The sequence below is a fragment of the Sturnira hondurensis genome, unplaced genomic scaffold (assembly GCF_014824575.4).
Source record: "Sturnira hondurensis isolate 20B ecotype Veracruz unplaced genomic scaffold, ASM1482457v3 Scaffold0003874, whole genome shotgun sequence".
Classification (NCBI taxonomy): Eukaryota; Metazoa; Chordata; class Mammalia; order Chiroptera; family Phyllostomidae; genus Sturnira; species Sturnira hondurensis.
In genome coordinates, this window is record NW_028076505.1 from 2,003,423 (window position 1) to 2,024,770 (window position 21,348).

Genomic DNA, 21,348 nt, shown 5'->3' on the forward strand with positions numbered 1-21,348 from the left:
GAGGAGCAGTGGGCGCCTGGGCTCAGTCCTGCTGGGGGTACTTCCGGGAGGCGGCGGGCACACTCCAAGCTGTCCACCAGGGGAGCGAAGAAACAGAGGTCTCAGTCCGTCAGCTGCTGTGCATTTGGGGTTAATTAAGGGTCGCTGCCAGCACCGTTCACTCTGTGACCGTCACTCGAGGCCTGCCCTGGACAGTGGATGGTGGAGAGGCTGCTCCTGCCACTGGAGAAAACCGCCAGGGCCCATGCTGGGCGCCTCCAGCCTCTGCTGTCCTCTGGCTTCTGACTTACCCTTGGATATTTAACAGGGGGTGTGTGTTTATTTGGTAGAGCAGGTGGGACATTAATGAGGGTCGTCCGTCCCAACCAGTTCTAAACGAGTCTAAATAAACTATTTGGACAAATGTGTCGTGACTCTGGCCTGGTGAATTCTCTCTGGCTTCTCTCAGGTTTGGCCTCTTAGCTGCTCTTCCGCTGCTCTCACTGGGCGCTCACATACTCTTCCTCCCACCCTGGGAACAGGGGTTAGTGGGTCCCTCTTGTCCTCACTCTGGGGACCATCAGAAAGAGGCAAAGAAAGAGGGCTTTGTCCTCAAATAGCGTAGGAGCTCACTGAGAGGAAAGATACAAGAAATTCGAAGGCAACAAAAGATGTCGCCAAGGATAGCACAATGCGCCAGAAAAAAATGAGAAAAATAAAGCCCCCAATATGTTTCAGTTCAAAGTGAGTGAGCTTTGTCTGGGCAGAGCATGGCGTGGTGCTAAGGTCCTCGCTGTCCCCAAGACCCGTTCCGAGAGGAGTCTTCCTGCAGGAGCTGTTGGACTCGGCCTCCTCTGGAGCCAGCCCTCGGGCAGAGGTTCCTTGGGACGGAGTGGAGCTTGTCCTGATGGCCACCGATGTCTGACCTCCATCTTCCCACCTCCTGCTGAGACCTGGGCGTGTACTCAACACTGGCAGTGGTGGCTGGCTGGCTGAGAGCCTGCAGCTAACCCACGTGACTGTTAGCCTGCAGCTAACCCACGTGACTGCAGTTAACCCACAGGACTGTGCTTCTCACAAGAGCCCCGTGAGTGTGGCCAAGCACCCCCTCCCTAGATGGGGGAGCAGAGAGATGCAGGCAGGAGAAGGAGCTGCCCAGACCCCTGAGTGGTGGAGGGGTGCTGGCCCCAGACCCCGTGTGCCCGACAGGGCCTGGCGGCGTGCAGAGCCCCGTTAATGTGAAGACAGCACTCTCATCATGGGAGAAAAAACCTGACCACCTTCGAAACGTGTTCACATGTGGCGTGTGCATAGTGGTCATTCTTATTCCGTGATTATTTCGTACAATCTTATTACGCAAGTTTGGGTAGGACTGCTGGGAATGGAGAATACTGCCCAAGAAGAAAGGTTTTGTTTGGGGGTGGGCGGGGGGGGGGTAGTAGAATTTTCAGACATCTTCTTTCTTTTCTTCGAGAACAGATTGTTTAAAGTCTTTTGCCCTCTTAATATTTTGTGTATGATCAGTAGCGGCGCAATGCAGACTTGTTGTCATAAATGTATCAACACTTTCCTTTCTCTCAGAACATGCATTTCTGCTACTTAGTCTCCACTCAGTGGAAGTCTGTCTCCGAGTCTCCTTTGTTTATTTTTACTGAGCACCTACTATGCCCTGGGCACTGTCCATGGTACTAGGAAGGAACTGTTGAGCCACACACAGGCCTCACTCTCACGGAGGGTGACCAGTGCTGGGGACGTGATGCGGAGAAGGCCGCTGGATTCTAGGATGAAGATGATGCAGCAGGGGCTGAGGATGGAGAACTCTTAGGAGCCACATGTAAGGTGTTTCCAAGGCACCGGTAGCGGAGGGAATCGCAGCCACAGAGACTGAGAAGCGAAGGCCGCGCTGGGATCACCAGGAAGGTGGTGCTTTTGAAGCTTCAAGGAGGGACTGGTCAGTAGTGGTCGGTGGTGGCCCCGGGTGCCAGAAGGCTGGAGGGGGTGATGGCCGGTTAGTGCACAGAGGTCGCTGGTGACCCTGGCTGGCAATGGATAGTGAGGCCAAGCTCCATCAGCAGGTTGTGGAGAGGAGAGAACTGAGAGGGGAGAGACCCTGCTGACACTGGGCCGGGAGGGGGAGAAGGCAGGAGTGGGAGGCGGCGCGTCCGCCACTTTGGAGGAAGTACTTCCACAGTTTGCTCAGTCAACTCCTGCACTTAGTTCTGAGCCCGCCTGCAACTTGCCCTTGGCTCTGAGGCAGATTTGGGGAGAGGCCCGGGGACACCTCAGTTCTTCCCTGCTGGACCACGCCTTCCCCTCGTCTCTGCTCCTTCCCCTTTTAAAAGTTTAATTTCAAAGTCTTTTTCCCTGTCACTCAACACACTTAAAAAAAAAACCAATGGATTTCTGCATTCCTCCTTGCGGAGCACGGATACTATCTCTCTCCAGTGCTCCTGAGTCCTTTGTCGTGGGGCCGGGGGAGCACAAAACGTTGCAGGAATTGGAGGTTCTGTGTGTGTATTCAGTGTCTCTCACAGGCTGACTGATGTGCATTTCGGGGTGGGATTGTCATGTGTGTGCCGCTGAACCCGGAGGCAGGACATGGTTTCAGAAAGTCCCAGGGTGATAGAAGCAGCAGATGACGTTGCTGACCTGCGGACTGGGGTCGGGTGCCCAGGAGAAACCTGCACCCTGAGCCTCTGCGTTTTGGTCATTTTACAGTGGATTGTGCAACATTATAGGGCAAATGGCACTGTTGTTATTTTTCCCTTTTCCGTTGAGATTACTTGCAATGAGGCAGTCACAGCCCTGGGGAGAAATCCACCTGAGAAGGGTTTGTTGGCAGCGTCATGAAGCCGAGAAAGGTGTTGGCCGGTTGACTGCTCAGAAACATGCCTTGCAGCCCAAGCCGGACTGTTTACTGCTCCCTGCATGTCCGTCCCTTGCAGGGCTCTGTTGCTGCCTCCTTTATCAGGGTGGTCTGTCTCCTCAAATCATAGGCTCTGGGAAGGAGCGAGGTGGTGACCCACGTTGCCTAGCCGCGACTCTGAACTGAGTTTCCTTAAAGGCTGGCTTTGGCCACACTAGCTGGGAAGTCTCTACAGAACATCTGAGAATTAGCTGTGTTCGGGTAGCTTTCTCTGCATTGGTGTGCCCGGCCTCTGTCAGGAGGGGCTGGCGAGCACTGTGGCAGGATCTCGAGGGCAAGGGTGTGGAAAAGGACTTGGCTCGGACAGGATGCAGAGGCTGTGGGTAGAAGTCCACACTCTGGAAAGAAGAGTGAATGTCTGCCAAGACCGTTCCCCATCACTGGGGCCATTATGCCCGGGACAATAGTCTTGTGTATGCCGACCACACCCAGTTGCGCAGGAGCTTGGGGGGTGGGGATGCGGAATGCCAGCCTGGGAACCCGGGCTGCCGGGCAGGCTGGTCTCGGCACAGCGTCCTGCTGGCCTATTGGCCGTGTGGCGGCCAGCGAGGCCCAGGAAACCATTGTGCCACTGGGACGCTTTCCTTGTGGACCACGAGTGTGGAGAGGTGTGGGTTCGGGAACCTGCATCCTCTGATCTGTGACTTTCAATGGCTGAGAAAGGCCTCAGGGGGCTCCATGTGTCTTGGCTGACAGCCGCACTCTCCTCTCTGAAAAGCCTGGAATTCTCCGATTTATCTCAGGAAGGAATTCCTTTTTAAAAAATTAGTCATTAATTAATATTTTAGAGAGTGGGGGAGAGAAGGAGAAAAAGATGGAGAGAAACATTGATCTGTTGCCTTCCACCTGCGCCCCAATCGGGGACCAAACCTGCAACCCAGGCATGGGCCCTGACCTGGAATCCAACGGGCAACCTTTCGCTCTGCAGGACAGCCCCCCACTCCGCCCCCCCTACCCCCGCCGAGTCACATCAGTCAGGGCTCAGGAGGGAATTCTGGCAGAGGGCCCCGTGAGTCGCATCTGTTAGCTTGTGCCCACTTGGACCGGACGTCTGCTGTTAGGACACTGGCCCTGGTGCTTGACAGGTTGCATGTGGAACTTTGTGCAGATGATGGAGAAGGTCAGGGCACTCGCTATTTTCACATGGACCATGTTGGATCCTGCAGTTTGTAGGAAGAAATGTATAGGGTCAGGCAGGAGTAAGGCCTGCTTGAGTGCGGTTGGTAGGGTAGTGATATGGGTGTAATAACTTATAGTTTAAGTTTGAGCACTTCACCTCAAATGTCACATGGTGTGTGCTTCAGTGTGATACTGTTATGTTACAGAATTGCATGGGTTTGAGTTTGTAATAAAAATGGGTGTAATTTATGCTGGACGCTGTATATTCTGTCTTCGGCCCGGTTCCTGGCTGAGGTCCAGAAGCCCTTGGACTTCCCCAGTGATTACAGTGACAAAGGACTCTTTTGTCATTCACAACAAGGCCCTTTCAGCCACACCCTGGGTACATTGACGAGCTGGTCTTGGAACCCTACCCTGGGATTAGAGGGCTGGCACTTTCAGCCCGGCCTCCCTGGGGAAGAGAGGGGCTCGGGGAATCAATCACCAAAAGACGAAGATCTGATCAATTATGCCCAGGGACGGGGTCTCCATAAAGATCCTAAACGACCAGACTGAAACAGAGTGTGACGTAGGAAGGGATGGGAACTGCCCACCGGGAGGGACTGACGGGGAAGGGGCCTAAAGGGGCCTTTTGGAAAGAACGGCTTGGCCTGGGTGCACTGCACATCTAAACTCACCAATGGGCGATCTGAGATCTCGCATTGTTGTTGCGTGTCAATTATACCTCGTTAAAACTGAAGGCTGACACCTGTGACAGGTGTCCCCAGGTGTCGTGCAGCAGAAGTGAGGGGAGGCCCCGTTGGATCAGGGTTTCCAAGTGAGGTTGGAGAAGCAGGAGTCAGGGCCCCCAGGCAGGTGACAGGCCTGGGCAAAAACCCCGGGGGGTGGGGGGCTGGGGGCAGGGGGTGGGGCCCTGCCTGGCTTGCAGCAGTGGCTTTGAAAGGAAACCGAGGTTACTTCACAGAGTTTGTTCTCTGTAAAGCTTGCTGTGTATCGGGTGACACAGTATCCCCTCCCCACTGCAAATACTGGGCTCAGACGTCAATTTTGTAGCAGGTTTTTAAAATTTTTCTAATTAATGTTTTTCCAAGTAGTAAGTTATTGGGACTTAGTTTTTAAAAGAATTATTCAAGAGTTTGGCCTTATTCAAGTAACCTGATGATTTCTCTCTTTTCCCCTTAAAAATAAAAGCTGCAGATTCTCGTTGACACTGGGAGCAGCAACTTCGCCGTGGCTGGTGCCCCGCATTCTTACATAGACTCCTACTTTGACACAGAGCGGTGAGTGACGGGTCTGTGGTGGGCAGGGCCAGGTCTAGGGGTACCACACCAGTACTTCCAAGTACCCAGAGCAAAACAGCCAAAAACCTGTTTCATTCTAAGGAAGCTGTGTGTATGCGTATATGTTTGTGAGTGTGTGTGTAGTGTGTGTGTACATGTGTAGTGTATGTGTATGTGTGTACATGTTTGACGTGTGTAGTGTATATGTATATAGTTGTTTGCATGTGTGTACATGTGTAGTATGGGTGTAGTGTGTGCATTTGTGATGTGTGTAGTGTATGTGCATATGCATGTGTGTGGTTGTGTATATAATGTGTAGTGTGTGCATGTATATTTTGTGATATGTGTGTAGTGTGTGGTTGTGTATAATGTGTATATATACACGTTTGTGATGTGTGTGTAGCGTGTGCACATATGTGTGTGTGTTCACTCCAGGGGAATTCATAGGGAATTCTAATAGTCTCTGTACATCTCACGAGAATCACCTTAGGAAAATGCATGTCAGACACCTGAGCTGCAGGGCGCACGTGACCCTTTGATGCCCACTCAGTGGGCCACTCTGGTCCTAAAGTGGAGGCAGCTCGGGCAGGGACAGGGACACTGGAGGCGAGTATGAGGCTGTCTGCGCCGGGGCCTGAGTTGATTGCAAAGTCACCTTTGCGTTGCCAGTAGTTTCTACAAGGAGTTTCCTCACGATGTCCTGAAATGAAGGGCGAGCGTAATGTAACTTAGCCTATGTCCGTAGTTCTGATCGCCCTGATGTAATATAGGGCAGAGTAAAAGGGGGTCGTTTGTAGAGAGCGGATCCATACCTCAACATGTGAACACTCTGGTTCGACTTCAGTAAGAGACACGTGACGTAGGGGGCGCTGTGAACCCCTCCCCAGGCAGGAAGTGCCCAGGCAGACTGATAAAAAGCAGACTGAGATAGACTCAGGTGCCCAGAACAACGGGTTCATGACGTGAGTTTCTAGATCAGCAAAGACTCTTGGCGAAGTTTCCCCCCGAAACTGCGTTGCCAGTTTCATCGCACCGGCACCCCTGCCGTCCAAACCGCAGCAGGACTTGCTCCTCTCTGCAGGTGTTACTGAGACCTCCTTTGTGCCCGGAGAACATTGCTCTCGCTTGGCCTCTGTCCCTGATACTGCCTTCCCTGTGAAGAGAACATTCTTCCACAGGGCTGCAGGGTGCCTTCTTAGCTGAGCCAGCTTGGGGTGGCACATCGCGGAGCTGCAGGCAAGTTCTGGGCCGCCAGCTGCATCCCTGCCCCCACGCTGAGATTCACATTACCTTCTCTCCTCTCCCCTCCTCTGGTTTCCCTTGCTTTCTCAGACGTACGTTAACACAGATCTGTTATTGCAAAGCTACGAACGTAATTCATCCTCTGTGTAAATGACCTATGATTCATTTGCCCGACGCATTCAGATGACTTTGGACCTGGCCTACAGTACACTTTCCACCATGGCACTTGATGGAAGCCAGAAGAACATTCTCTCTGCTTTTCTCCGTTTTCACAAAGGTTTCTGTTCCGAGAGGCAGCCCTGAGCTGTGATGTTCCTGTGTTTGCTTGTCTCTCTGATCTCCCTTAGTTATAACAAGGGCTCTGGTTGGGTTTTTTCAGCCTCTGATTCAAGTCCCCCAGACCTGAGGGTTAGAGTTTAGGGCTCCCTGAAACATGTCCCCAGTAATTGGAGATGTGGCCTGGGGTTCTTTGACAAGATCTCTTTGGTTGATGGAGTGAGATGCTGGGCTACCGTTAGTCGTTCTGTTGTCTGTTCCTGTCAGAAGCCCGCTTTTCATGGTGGTGAGTGTTCAGCGAATTACCACGTAGCAAAAAGAAAACAGTGTGTTTTGAAAGATGTGCTTCTTTTTTAGCCAATGAAGCAGCCTCCAGGCAGTTGGCTTGATCAGAGAGTCAGTATACTCATCCCTCTGACCTACTAATCTATTCAGGAAATTAAGTACATTTCTATTAAAATTTCTCCTCCCGTATCCACCTGGGGTGAAGCCCACAGAGCAGCTGGGGTGAGGGAGCAGTTCCTTTTCCTCCACTGATGCCTGTAAGTGGAATTAGAATATGCAAGAAGTACCTGGTGACCTCCTTAGAGAGGCTGACCTGGGCCTCACCTGTCCAGGGGACAATGACAGCTGCTCTTGCTAGATCCTTCAGTGAACTGCCTGAGCATGCCGGTGTTGTGTGTCCAGGAGGGGGCTCACCACAGGGGATCCCAGGTGAGCCTGTGCTGTGGTGGAGAATGTTGAGGAACCGCCAGGTTGGGCAGGCTAACCGAGAGCCCCTGGGCCATCGCGACCCACCATTCAGTCACTTCCAGAACCATGGAAGAGTCCGAGGGGCATCTGGTCCCCGGGTCAGGCCAACCACCCCAACGGTAACCCTCTGAAATGGGCAGAAGCACCCCAGGAAAGTGTCAGTAGGGTCCTTCAGGGACTCCTCTGGGTTGTGGCGGGGAGTGACGTAGGACAAGCAGAGGTGCCCCGAAGGCTCAGCTCTCACGCTCCGCCCTTGCGCCTTCTCACGTTCTCCGAGAACAGTCCTGTTCCTTAGTGAAAATGGAATGTGCTGGGCTCCTTTCTCCTCCATTCGGCTGACTTCACTTTCCAATCCCGCATTCCCTGGACTGTCTTAGGAGAGGGAGAACGTCTCCTGAATCTGCTCCAAAGTGATTTCACTGCTGTGAGTGGACTTTTTCCTGGCTCCTCACATCCTTGATTGATTGCTGTTTCTAAGCACACAGAACGGATGCTGCAAGGGAGAAGCCAATCTTGGCTCTCTCTTGATTTGGTTAATTAATGTGCAGGGTGATCGAGAGCCAAGGCCTTTCGGTGCCAAGAGTAGTGGGTTAGAACATGAGGGGGGAGGAACACACTTGTTTTTTAGCTTAGCGCTGGAGACTGTGTGTTAATGAACCTGAGAGCTGCTTACAGTTCATCCCCGGGGCTTTTGCTCTTTGAGGTGTACTTTGAGGATCCCAGGGAGTATGAATTTAGGATTACTTCTCTCCCATTATCTAGGACTGTGCTTTCCTCAAGGGTAGCCACTAGCCACATGTGGCTATTTAATTTAATGTTAAATAAATGTTCTGTGTTTTAGGCACACGATCATCACATGTTAAGTGCTCAGTAGCCACCTGTGACTGCCATATTGGACGCCATCAATATAGTCTGTTTCTTGCAGCAATGTCTCTTGGGCAGTGCTGGTCTGGAACAACCACACTCTTTCTTCTGAAAACCTGCAAGGTGTCCTGGCTGGTGTGGCTCAGTGGGTTGGAGTGGCATCCTGTAAACCGGAAGATCGCAGGTTTGATTCCCGGTCAGGGCACGTGCCAGTGTGTGGGTTCAGTCCCCAGTCAGGACACATGTGAGAGGCAACTGGTTAATGTTCCTCTCCCTCTCTCTAAAATCAATAAGCATGTTCTCAAATGAGGATTTAAAAAAGGAAAAATGAAAGAAAGAAACCTGCGAAGCCCCTCTGCCACCCCCCACCTCCCTGGCCACCTTAACCGAGTCTTCTCCCCACACTTGCCCCTGTCCATGGGGCCCGTTAGAGTTCAGAATGAGACAGTTTTGATACTCAGTAAGAGGAACACTAGAGAAGCATTTCTAGGGGGAAAAAACTTACATTTTTTAGTAGTTCAGGCATTGACTAAAGGTAGCAAGTGATTAGGTCATTGTGGTCACAGCAGCTGTTTTCGTTGTGTGCCTGCCTACTGCGTTGCAGGGCTTTGTTCTGAATGCTTTGCGATAACACTCTTTTAATCCTCAGAATTCACCCCGAGAGGTGTGATGCTACATTAGCCCCATTTTTCAGTTGGGGAAACTGAGGCACGGAGAGGTTAAATAACTTGGCCTGCAGTCATGGGGCTGATAAATGGTTGACCTGGCAGCTGGACCTGAGCAACATAACCCCAGCTGCCTCTCATCTCTCCACAAATGGCAACCAGATATCCAGAATATTGCCCCCGAGAGGGTACTAACATCCGGGTCAGAAACTGTAGAAGACGTGCTCCGTACATGCTCAATTTCTTATCGTCAACACTAGCAGCTTCTAATGTGTTTGGTAGCCCAAATACTCTAACAATAAAACAACTTCTCAAAGGAAATTCATGGTGCTTCCTGCTGTTTTGAGGGGATAACTAGTCTTCAAGATCAAGAGTTGGCAAATGAGGGCCCACAGGCTGCATCAGACCTGCTGTCTGTTTTGTAAATAAAGTTTTATTGGAACACAGCCGGGCACATTTGCTTACGTCTTGTCAGAGGCTGCTTGCTCAGCGACCTTGCAGAACTGAGGGGCAGTAGCCGTTGTAACGGAAGTCACGTGACCCACAAAAGCTGAAACATTTATTTTCTGACTCTTTACAGAAAAGGGGCGCGAACCCTGTGCTAGATCGAATTCTCTAAGCATTTCAAAATAATTAGCATCTTCTGCTAACAAGAGTGTATTTTTGAATTCGAGCAATGACCCCAAATTGTCAAAAGGGAATGAGTAATTTGCTGTGTTACTATTCAGCATAAATAAATGCAGTCCTGGCTGCCCACCAAGCACACCGGAATCTCCACTGGCACTAAGCTGGTCATCTCACCACCCCCCGGGGGCCCACCCCTCAGGGGCCCGCCTCTCCATGAACAGACTCTGCACATTACCTGTGTCGCTTCTGGAGGGTCCCAGGGCCCGCCCACTCTCACGTTTCCGTTTGTGCCGGCCCTCGTCTGGAGGTGTGCCCCCAAAACATTCACTCCATGCTACTCTCACTGTAAGGTGTGTGAGCTACCACGGTAAATATCAAAGCTACACATTCTTCACATTTCGTATCTCATTATGAAGTCAGAATGACTAAAAGTTCTCCAAAGTTTGTCTGCCAGACATTTTAAAAATCATTTCCCCCCTAATTAAAAAAGTCGTATGTGCAGAAAATGAGCAAGGGCCTAACCACAAGAGGGAGCATTCCCCCCCCCCCCCCAGAAAGCTCACTGTGCAGTCCGGGGTGGCCTCTGTCGATATCTGAGTATAATTAATGGTCTTGAAGAAGATTCTGCCCCACAGATAACTTGTTACCTTAAGTTTTGTACATCATGGAAAATCTCTTAGTAGATACTGTTTTTTTAGAGCCGTGTGACATTTAGTCATGTGGACATATGATGATTTACTAAAACCATCCCCTTTTCACTGGCACTGAGGTGGTTTCTAACTATTCGCCATGATCAATAAAACATAACGTCTGTCTTTGTACATAAACCTCTGTCTGCTTCCTGGGCATTTGCTAAAGATCAGATTCTCAGAAGTGCAGTTTACTGAATTAAAGACATTCATTTTTTAAAAGATTTTATTTATTTTTAGAAAGAGGGGGAGGGAGGGAGAAAGAGAGGGAGAGAAACATTGACGTGCAAGAGATACATCTATAGGTTGCCTCTTGCACGTCCTCAACTGGGGACCTGGCCCACCACCCCACAGGTCCCTGTGGTCATGTGCCCTGACTGGGAATCGAACTGGCAGCCTTTTGATTCAGAAGCCAGCACTCAGTCCACTGAGCCACACCAGTCAGGGCTAAACACCATCGTTTTGAAACTTCTCAGATGTACCAAAAAAAAACAGGTTCTTGTCATCTCTGACTAAACTTCCAAAGAAGGCTGTACTTGTTCATGGAACTAAAACACAGCCTTGTTAACATCACTGTTTGGAGACTCACTATTAAAACAGAGTGAAGGGAAAAATTCGAGCCAACAAGAACACTCTAGAATGGCCTGTCCGGTGATTTGCCTTTTCTCTTAGGAATCTGTTTGTTCTTGCAGGAATGGGCTTGCAACGCTCAGGTTTCTGCCCAGAGACCTTCCTTGGGCTCCTGACTATGCACAGCCACCCTGCCCTCCCCCACCCTGCTCTGCTCCCAGGACGGCTCTCCTCCCTGTCTGGAATCTCACGTGTCCACTCGCCTGCTGTCTGCCTGTTTTCCTGGCCCTGTTCATCATCTTGTCTTGCTCTCTTATTGTGTTGCAGTAACTCCCACCCTGAGGGCTCCGTGCGCATGAGGCTCCAGAGGGTGTCACAGTGATTTGTGTCAAAGCGTGCCATTAGCTTCATCTCTCATATTTAGCTGTGAGTCTAATCAGCTTTGGGGCATCAGAGGAGAGAGCCTTGAACGGGCCCATGAGACCAGGAGGTCGAGTGGGGCCCAAGGAGGAAGGCCAGCAGCATCGGTGGGCATGGCTCCATCTTTATTCATTACACTGGTTGTTTGTACAAACCTGAACCTTAGATCACTTCTGGCACAAGCTGGTGGCACCTCGTTCTAGGCTACTGGCCCCTCCCCGTGTCACAAAACAGTGATACAGGGCCCCCACATAGCCAGATGGCCAGGCAGGTGCCGGGATTCATTGGTGCCTTCACAGGCTAACACGGTTAAATAAAGCACCTGGCCTCCAGGTTGTCTGGCGCACAGAGAAGTGTTAGACGCGGGGGCCACTTGTTAACCTCAATATTTCCTTACACTGGGCACAGAAGCATTGCCACCCAAACAGCAGCAATTACATTTTGGTGGGAAGTGTAACTTCATCCACGGAACGCCCTTAGAAACTGCTTCCCATTGAGTCTGTCTTGAGGACGGCAGTCGCTAGGTCATCTCCCAAGACAGAGACACCCAGACCCAATGCGGTGCTTTCTCCTCTTCCTCTAGGTCCAGCACATACCGTCCCAAGGGCTTTGATGTCACCGTGAAGTACACACAAGGGAGCTGGACTGGCCTGGTGGGGGAGGACCTGGTCACCATCCCAAAAGGCTTCAATAATTCTTTCCTCGTCAACATCGCCACCATCTTTGAGTCAGACAATTTCTTTCTGCCTGGGATTAAGTGGAATGGGATCCTCGGACTCGCTTACGCTGCCCTGGCCAAGGTAAGAGGGATCCGGCTTCTCAGTGAATTGAGTGGAGCAAGGAAATTCTGAAACCCCATCAGCAGAGGGGCCGACACATGGGTCCAGGCTGTCGGAGGTAGTCACTTAGAAGCACGGGGTTGAAACAGAGCCCTGGTCACACCGTGAATGGAATTTGGAAGCGTTTTTAAATTAAAGGTCCATGGCACAATTCTTTGAACCTTCCTGCAAGATATACCAGTATCGTTCCTTTTTTGTCTTTGTTTTTATCTATTTTACTTGTATAGCTCAAAAATATTGTACTAATAAAATCTGAATCACTTTGAGTGTAGTTTTGTCTAGGAGTTTTGATTAGTGGAGGATTAAAAGAAAACACATTTATTCAGTCCATGCATTTGCATGGAAATGGAGCCCCCGGGAGACACTGGGACCATGGAGGGGTAGGTGGCCCCGCAGGCTGAGAGAGCCTGGGACTGCCTCCCGTGGCTCCAGACCACCTCCGAGGAGATAGCCTGCCACTGGAGCACTTGAAGGAGTAATGGGCCCAGGAGGAAGTTTGAAACCTTCACAAAACAGGGAAAGGCGGAATTGAACGGTCTTTAGTATTTTTACTGGGCCCCCCCAAGGGAAGCCATGCAGGAGGGAGGCTGGTTCACCAAAGCCTGGGGTATTTCCACCCAGAAGGGTGGCCAGAGGCAGGCAGGCCAGGCAATGGGGGCACCTCCGGCCAGGACACCTGAGCAAAGCAGAAGGAGGCCCCCCCTCCTGCCTTTGATTGTACCACACCTTGTTGCTCGGGGTCAGGCGTTGAGCCAGAGCTGAGTGGGAAACCAAAAACAAGCCCGGTTGGAGAAGCAGCAGCCCGGTAACAACAGAGCCCTACTGGTCCGTGGGGAGCCCCAAGGGAAAGCTTGTTTTCTTTCCTCCTAAGAACTTTTGTTTCAGCTCAAGTCCCCTAGCAAATGGTGTAGGCAGGTTGAGGCAGGGAGTGGTGGGGGGCAGCTAGCAGGGGTTCCCCAGCCCTGGGACTTCTCAAAGTGGAGAACATGGAATGCCTACATGAGGCAGACTCCGTAAGGCCAAGTTAGCCCCACTCGAAAACCATGCACACTGAGGACCAGGGGTCTGCCCCTCGCCCGGGGCCGCCAGAGCTCCTGGGTCATGTCCCACTCTGTCTGTGGGGCCTGGGGTGGTCATGGAGCCCCCTCTTTTCTCAATACCATAGGCTGAGCTTAATGTGACACTCAGAACTGGTAATAACTCAATTACTTAGTACATTTTCACCGACAACGTGACCTTGGGCAAAATATGTTTTCTTCCTGTGACTTTGAAAATCAAAGGTGTGGGTGTGTCTGTTTTTATGCTGACCATTTGGAAGATGGTAGAGGAAGCGTCTGGAGTTAGTCATGTGTAAAGCTCCCCTGGGGAATAAACTACTCGGGACTTTGGGGGGCCTGTCCAGACTCCCCACACGACCTTTTATCTTTCATCGGTGTAATTCCAAGACCACCAGCAAGTGGCCCCACATCTGGGCGTTCGGGAGACAGCCACAGGCTGCGTAGGAAGCAGGGCTGGCCACAGGTGGTCAGGGTGGTCCGGGTTGTGGTCCAGAAGCATTTCTGGAGTAGGTTGAGCGAGCAGGGGGTGGCAGCCATAGTGTGTGGCGGTCCCCCGTCGATCCCAGATGCAGCCCACTAGGCATGTGTGTCAGAGCCCCCCACAGACTCTCCCCCACGGCAGATGCCTGGGTCTGACCACACACCTCTGAGTCAGGGTCTCCTGGTGGTGGAAACGGTGCACTTTGAAACCCGTGCAGGATGCTGGGCACAGTCCCACCGAAGAATGACTTGACGGTGTGCCAGGCACCTTGCTGAGCCCTTCATGTGACACTGACCCATTTAAGCCCCAGAGCGGCTCTGGGATCCTGATACGGTCCCCATTTTGCAGATAAGGAAACAAAGGGACGAGTCACAGGGTTGGCAGGTGGCGGAACCAGGACTCAGTTCCAGGCCAGAGAAGGACAAAAGAAGAGCCGCAGAGGGGTCAGCGCCCGGCCCCACCCATGCAAGAGATGCTGGCGTCTCCCTCAGGGGCCCAAACACAAAGGGCCGGGACAAAGACTGTCCACCGAGACTGTGCCAAATTCCTCCACATCCACGGGGGCTGAGAGGGAAAGAGTGCCAATGGACTCGCCAAATGGGAAGATTTATATCTTTTAGATAATGGGCTCTATTCTTCTTCCTGCCTCCAGGATTATAGGTAACAATTTTACCGTGGTGTAGATAATAAATGCCCGTGCCTTCTGTTAGCTCTGGGTGGTTTGAATGTGCTTTTAGCCTCCACACTACTGCAGTTAAGTTTTCTCCAAGAACTAGCAACGCTTGTGGTGACTAACTCCTATATCTCCTGGTTATCTCCTGGTTGCCAACATCCAAATGCAAGTCAGTCACCTACCCTTTTGACCTCCAGGACCCGTGGTCCACCCCCAACTCAGAGCCGTCTGTAGACCATCTCTCTTTTGAGTCCTGGAAAATGGGGGTGTCCCCTGAATGTGTAAGGAAGACGCAGAGTCCCTTACGGCGATGGGGGATGATGCAGCTTTTCAACTCAGGGAGGCTACTGTTGTCTCTTCTGCGATTCCCTGTCCCCCCAGAGTTCAGTAGGCAGCTGGCCTAGCTCAGCCATGTGCCATGGTCTGGGATCTGGGATAGACTGTCCGCTGGGCCCGGCGCCTCTTACACAACTGCGGCCGAAAGAGGTCAATACAGACTCCCACTCGGGGAGGCCCGTTCTCTCCTTACCCTGAGACGTCTGCAGTTAGGATCCGCCACCTGCCTCGGGAGCCCGCTTCCACCTCTCCCCACGCTGGCCGCCCCGGGCTGTCGTAATGAGTCACGTGACAGCATCCTGCTAGCTTCCGGAAGCACTCTCATTTTTACAGCACAGCCGTACCAAAAGGAAACCTGCCACGTCGTAGGAAGTCAGTCCTGTTGGAGGTTTCTGAATTATTGTGGAAGGTGCTTCATCATAAGCCTCATTGTCTAGGGATGAAAAAACTAAATAGCAAGTGGTGTCTGTGCTGGGTCGTCCCCACGTAGACTGTGAGTCATGAAGCCCTGTTCCTTCTCGCCCGCCCTCCTACAGCCGTCAAGCTCTCTGGAGACGTTCTTCGATTCCATCGTCGCACAAGCAAAGATCCCCAACGTTTTCTCCATGCAGATGTGCGGAGTGGGATGGCCAGGAACCGGCGCCGGTACCAACGGAGGTAGTCTTGTGGGTATCTTTTAGTCTCAAAGAGGCGACACTCACACATCGTTGGGGCTCTTTTTCTCTGTTTAAAGATGCTGATAGAAATATTTTCATCTTTCCTAATCTGCCTGCCATGCCAAAGATGGTTCTCATTGCTTCCCCCCAAATTCCATTAAAGGTTTTTAAAATTTCCCTTTGAAAGGTAACTGTCTTTGACAGGTGGGGGAGGGGCAAGAAGGTAACCGTGGGGGGTGTAGCAGGTGGGCCTATCTCTGGGGAGGAGAGGCAAAGGGGACACCTATGATTTCATAAGTTTGGGAGACAGGGACACCTGTATATCCTTTCTCTCTCTCTCTCAACAAGCAAACACACACAGCAACAGTGTGTGTTAATGAACCAGAATCATTCAAGGCCATCGGCCCCAAGTGTCCCCTTAATGGGCCCAGCACCCAGATGTCTAACGTAGGAGGTGACAGGAGAATGCACAAGAGGGCCTCCCTCCGGGTGGCTGCAGCCAACACCTTTGCTCTCCAACTGTGAGAAGCAGGCCCAGCTACTTCTACTTGCTAGCAATACCTCTGTTCTCAACACCTGTCTGCCCCCTTTTCAGGGGAGAGGGGAGCTGAGGAGGGGTGGGGCAGGGTTACATAGTTTTGCAAAATGAAGTGTGGCTTGAGGAAGCTCCGTTTTGCTCTGCTTTCCGTGCAAATGCGTGGGGCAAGAAGAGGTCATCTCTGTCTTCCGAGGAGCTGAATGATTGTCAGTCTGCGCGGTTAGCAGTTTTACTGCGTGTCTCTGGGGGAAAAATCTCCACATTGTAAAGCTGGAGATATGCATGCTTCTTTGAGAGTAGCAAAACCGCCGACGCATCTCGGTTAGACTGGGGTGGAATTCTGCTTGACCTTCGGATACGTGGCCCCCAGACCTTCCCTGTTTAATTTTCAGGCACATGTATTTGTTTAGTAACATCAGACTGAAGTGCAAGTACGGATTCTGATGAAGGCTCACCTGGCAAGTGCCTGCTGCTCTGGATAACATGTCATGTGCCCGTGTCTTTTCTCTTACCCCTGTGACTCCTTTCCTCCCCAGGTCCTGGGCGGGATCGAACCAAGTTTGTACACAGGAGACATCTGGTATACCCCGATTAAGGAGGAGTGGTACTATCAGATAGAAATTCTGAAACTGGAAATCGGGGGCCAGAGCCTTAATCTGGACTGCAGAGAGGTACCCACACTGGGCGCTATTTGTGCCTGCCTGTCCGTGTGTGCCTGCCTGCCTGTGTGCCGGTCTGTCTGTGTGTGCCCACCTGCCTGTGTGTCCGCCTGTGTGTGCCCACCTGTCTGTGTTCCCACCTGTCTGTGTGTGCCTACATCACCTACATATTACAGCTGGGGCCTGACTGTGAAATCAGAAGGTGCATTCATCACATTCCAAGATACATCAAAGATTCATCAAAGATTAAAAGTTACAGGGCGTTTTTGTATGACAGGTTGAAATCAATGACCCCTTTCTAAAAAAAAAAAAACGTTTCTTACCACCACTTGGCTTAAGGGGAAAATTCACGTAATATGATGAGTCAGAAGTACCTAGAGCTACACCTTTTGCACCCATCTCGGCCTGATGGTCCCTGAATGCTGTTGGAGAGGATGCATTATTATGTAAGTTTTTACCAGTGGGAGGGGCTAAAAGTAAGCCAAATGAAGCCCCAAATAAATCATCGGCTTTATCTTTTATTCAGAGCCACCCCACCCCCAAAGAGGATCTAATTCTCACTCAAAGTCACGCTCTCAGGATACGTGCGGTGGTAAACAGAGGCAGGTGTGCAGAGCTGTGGGACCCGGTCCCTCGAACCTGCTCCCATCCTCTGCCTGGAGTTCGGCTTCTCTGTGGCCCACGATGCCCTTGTGATTGTGAGGTCCTGAGGGAGTCTCCATTTGCTACAGCATTTTCAGAATGTAGTTTTTTTAGGAAAACGACTGGCCTTTCATTCTATGGGGTCCGGCAGAAGTAACGCCTGCGTGAGTGTGGTTGGTAGGGTAGTGATCTGGGTGTAACAGTTTGTAGCTTTAGTTTGAACGTTTCACCTAAACTGTCATAGGGTGTGCTGGAGTGTGATGTTGTTATGTCACCGAATGGCACGCTTAGGACTTCGGAATAAAAAGGGGCTGTTACTTGTGCCAGACCCTGGAGATGTGTTCCTGCCTCACACCTCCCGCCTTGTCATCCCTCCCTTTCGCATGCACCTTCTCAGTGCACCCCAAAGGCCCACGCACACAGGCGCCTCTGAGAGACCCACGGACACTCAATAAAGGACAGTCCACTCCACTGTGCTAGTGCCGAGTCCACAGATCTGAGTTCGTGGTCAAGAGGCAAGTATTTGCCGTTAAGGAATCCAGTGGTGGAATCAAAGGGCCTGAAACAAAATACAGACCCTGTGTGTGTGTGTGTGTGATATTCTCTTACTGAGTGTAGCTCTGGTTCTCCTTTTCCACTGGCAGCGTGATAGAGAGTTGACTTTGTGTGATCCGTGACAATGGCATTGAATGTGTCATTGGAACCCCTAAAGACAAGTGGGTCTCCCCTCTTTGCCCGTGGAACTCCCTCTTTGACAAGGGAGTTTGGGCACCTCTGCATAAGGCACCAGCTCTGCGTGAGGAGGGCTGTTGAATTCGGTCACGTCACTTCCCCGGCCTCTGTTTCTTTGTCTGTGAAGTAAGACCTTTGGGCTAAGAGATCCTTGGTTTCCAAGTTCTGAGAAGATAAGGTTAGTGGTAGCCCCTGAGGAGGTCCCCGAGGAGGCTGCCCGAATGTCTGCACAGCAAGCAGATGCACTGGGATGGGGGGCTGGGGTGCTATGTCACTCACGCGCCTTCCCCCGCCCCTCTTCCAGTACAATGCGGACAAGGCCATCGTGGACAGCGGCACCACGCTGCTGCGCCTGCCCCAGAAGGTGTTCAGTGCGGTGGTGGAAGCCGTGGCCCGCATGTCTCTGGTGAGTTCTCGGGAGGCCGAGGAACCTCGGGGAGCCCAGGAGCGCTGGGCAGTGTCACCATGCCCTCTGGTGTCTCATCTGAGGATTTTGAAGGGTTGTTTGTTTTTTTAACTATTACTTATGAAGTTCACGGTCTTATTCTTTGATGTTAACCAGCAAAAAATTATTTTGTTTCAACCTGGGAGGACTTGGATCAAATAATAGTGTCGTTGGTGCAACAGATTTTTTAATCTAAGAAAATAAACATTGGGTCATATACCACCTGAAAGGAAACAGTAAACCAGGCATATGTTTGTAGCTTTTAAAACTAAAGAAATAAACCGAATATCATACTGCTTTTGGGCCTTCATTCCAGCTGTGTGGGGATTTTAATTCTGTGAAAGGATGCGATTCGCAGAAAACCAGGACCGATCGGCCCATATAATAATTATTGTATGGTCACGCCATACACTAAATACACTACTAGGTTACTGGGTCACCCAGCAATCCAATGAAGTCATGGGCAAGGACAGTGTGCCTTTTGGGGACCCAGCTGATGGTATTCCCACTGTGGCCCCAGCTTTCCAGCTCAGAGCATCAGAAGGAACCAAATGGCATTGATGGGGAAGAACACAGCTTCGGGGGGCAGATGGAATCGCATGAGTCTAACACGTGTCTGGCACGTGTTAGCAGAGGGCCTGGGGAAGGGTCTCAGCCCTCCGAGGACCTCCACATCCTCAGCAGGGCTGTTCTGAGGGGTGAGGTCAAGTGCCCCGCACAGCGTGTGCTCGGTGAAGGGAAGCTTCTATCTCCCGTGCAAAGCCCCGTGCTGCTACTGTTGGATGCATGATAGACATTTCCCTCCGCTGCCTGGGAATTTTTTAAGCATTTGTTCACATGAGGCCACCCTTGCAAAGTCACCAAAGAAGGGGAGTTTCCTGTAGTGACTCAGGCTGATTGTTTCACTCTTCCATTGGGATGGCTGAGTTCAAAGAACGATTGATAGGAGAATGTGGAGCAGTTGCGTTGTTACAGGTGACGGCAGGAATGGGGAAGGGAGAGAGGGCCCGTGGTTGTCCTGGACCGAAACGTCAAAAGTCTCCATCTGTCGTGGGAAGAGCAGCAGGCGACAGGGAAATAAACAAGAACAACCACGGAGTGCTTGGAACTGAAGGGTCTTCAAGGCAGCAGCGCAGAGCAGGGTAGTATCTGCTGAACCAGAAAAAAAATGGCTTTGAAGTTGTAAGAGCCTTAAATTTAGAAGGCCAGCTGCACACCAGACCGTGGGGGACGTGCAGAGCTAGCTGCTGGCTTTCCTCAACAATGAAGATGTCCTCATCGGAGCAAACACGGGCATCTTCCCACGGAACATTCTGAGCTGCGCATGCTTTCACCGCTGTGCCACAGAAAGGCTCGAAGCATCGGGACGTGACTCTCACAAGCCTCATGGAGCCCTTCTCGGGGCGGTGAGGACGCTGGCCCGTGGCTGACAGGCGCTGGCATCCCTGAGGCCATCGTACCACGTGTTTGGCAGCGACCGGCTTTGTAAGAACACCACGAGGTGGAAGGAAGGAAATTCCAAAACGTATGTGCCTGGTCGAAAAGGATCCCGTGATCTTGGTGTCTGTGTTGGGCTGGAGAAAGCTGGGGAGGCTGTTTGCCTTGGGCAGGGAGAGCTCAACGGGGCGCGTGGTGCCTCTGTCCCTTTGCTGCCTCTGTCCCTTTGCGTCTGCACAAAGCGGCGTTTGTTCTTTCCCAGGCCCCATCGAAGCCGCTCTTGGTGCTGGGCTTTCCTTCTGGTTGAGCACAGGGCTGGCTTCAGAGAAGAAAAACAGTGCCGGTGTTGGGCTCTGGCTCCTGGCACTGGATCGTGGAGGTGGGATTTTAGCGAGGAATGGTTCGCAGGTCTGGGCTTTGAAATGAGCTCTGCGGGGGTTTTTCTCTTCCTGCCCGACTGTGGCACCCGTGCGGCTCAGGCCTTGCGCTTCCTGCACTGAAATGCAGAAGCAGGATCACGCCCGATTTAAGGCGACTTCTGACATTAAAGCTCTGTGACCTGAGGTCACAACTATCCCCTCTGTGGCTTGGCCCCCGGAGGCTCTCCAGGCCCCTTGGAGGCCAATGACCTCCCTCAAGGTCTGAGCTGTGCCCCTCAGGGGAGTCACTTGGACTTGCTGAGCATCGTCTTCACCTGTGGCCAGACCTGCTCTGGGGTTGACTCTGGGGCTCCAACTGCAGGCCCGGCCACCTCTCCAGAAAAATGCCCACGGCCCACCCCTTTTCAATCTGTCTGGCGAGAGGCTCATCCCTAGGGTGCACGTTTCAAATCGGCTTCCCCTTTACAAAAGGAGAAACTATATTAACAGTGGCATTAGAAATGTTACGGATTGCTCACGAGGAGTCCCGAGGGACAGCCTTCAAAGGGTGAAGAGACCACTGGCTGTTTTCTCCCTGCGTCGCCCCAGAGGGAGGGAGGTTGCGTAGCACCCGACACCCCAGGTTCAGCCCCCGACAGCAGGGGGTCCTCAGTCCTCACCCCACTCCATCTCCACAGCATCCTGGCTCACCCGTCTCCGCTTCCTCCGCATGCTCCCCGCCCCCCAGCCCTCTTCCCTTACCCGGACCCCTCTTTGCAGGAAGGGGTCTCTTTGGCTGACCCATGTTTTGGGGTGGGACCTAGGCCCCTTTCCACTTACTCTCTCCTAAGCCATCCCATCCACAGCCACCTGGCCTCTTCTCACCCTCCCTTCCGGACCCTGGAGTTCAGCTGTCTTGCCCAGCCCCGCCCCTGGAGTTTGGACTCGGAAAACAAGTGACCTAATCACATCCTACTTGGATGCCTCAGCCATACCCAGTGTGCCGCAGAGCTCAGGTCTCTGATAAACGATTTCTGATATGTGCACAACAACGCCCCAGTTCTCTCCCAGCCTGTCCCCTGC

At 52.0% G+C, this 21,348-nt stretch overlaps 1 protein-coding gene across 1 annotated transcript in view; it reads left to right on the forward strand.

Annotated features, from left to right (window-relative positions):
• Positions 1-21,348, forward strand: part of BACE2 (beta-secretase 2) — a 72,500-nt gene that overhangs the window by 22,526 nt on the left and 28,626 nt on the right. Inside the window, exons 2-6 of the mRNA XM_037042991.1 lie at positions 5,216-5,304; positions 11,994-12,210; positions 15,334-15,462; positions 16,528-16,662; positions 18,329-18,430. Coding sequence (XP_036898886.1) covers positions 5,216-5,304; positions 11,994-12,210; positions 15,334-15,462; positions 16,528-16,662; positions 18,329-18,430 — 672 coding nt within the window. The remainder of the gene's footprint in view (positions 1-5,215; positions 5,305-11,993; positions 12,211-15,333; positions 15,463-16,527; positions 16,663-18,328; positions 18,431-21,348) is intronic.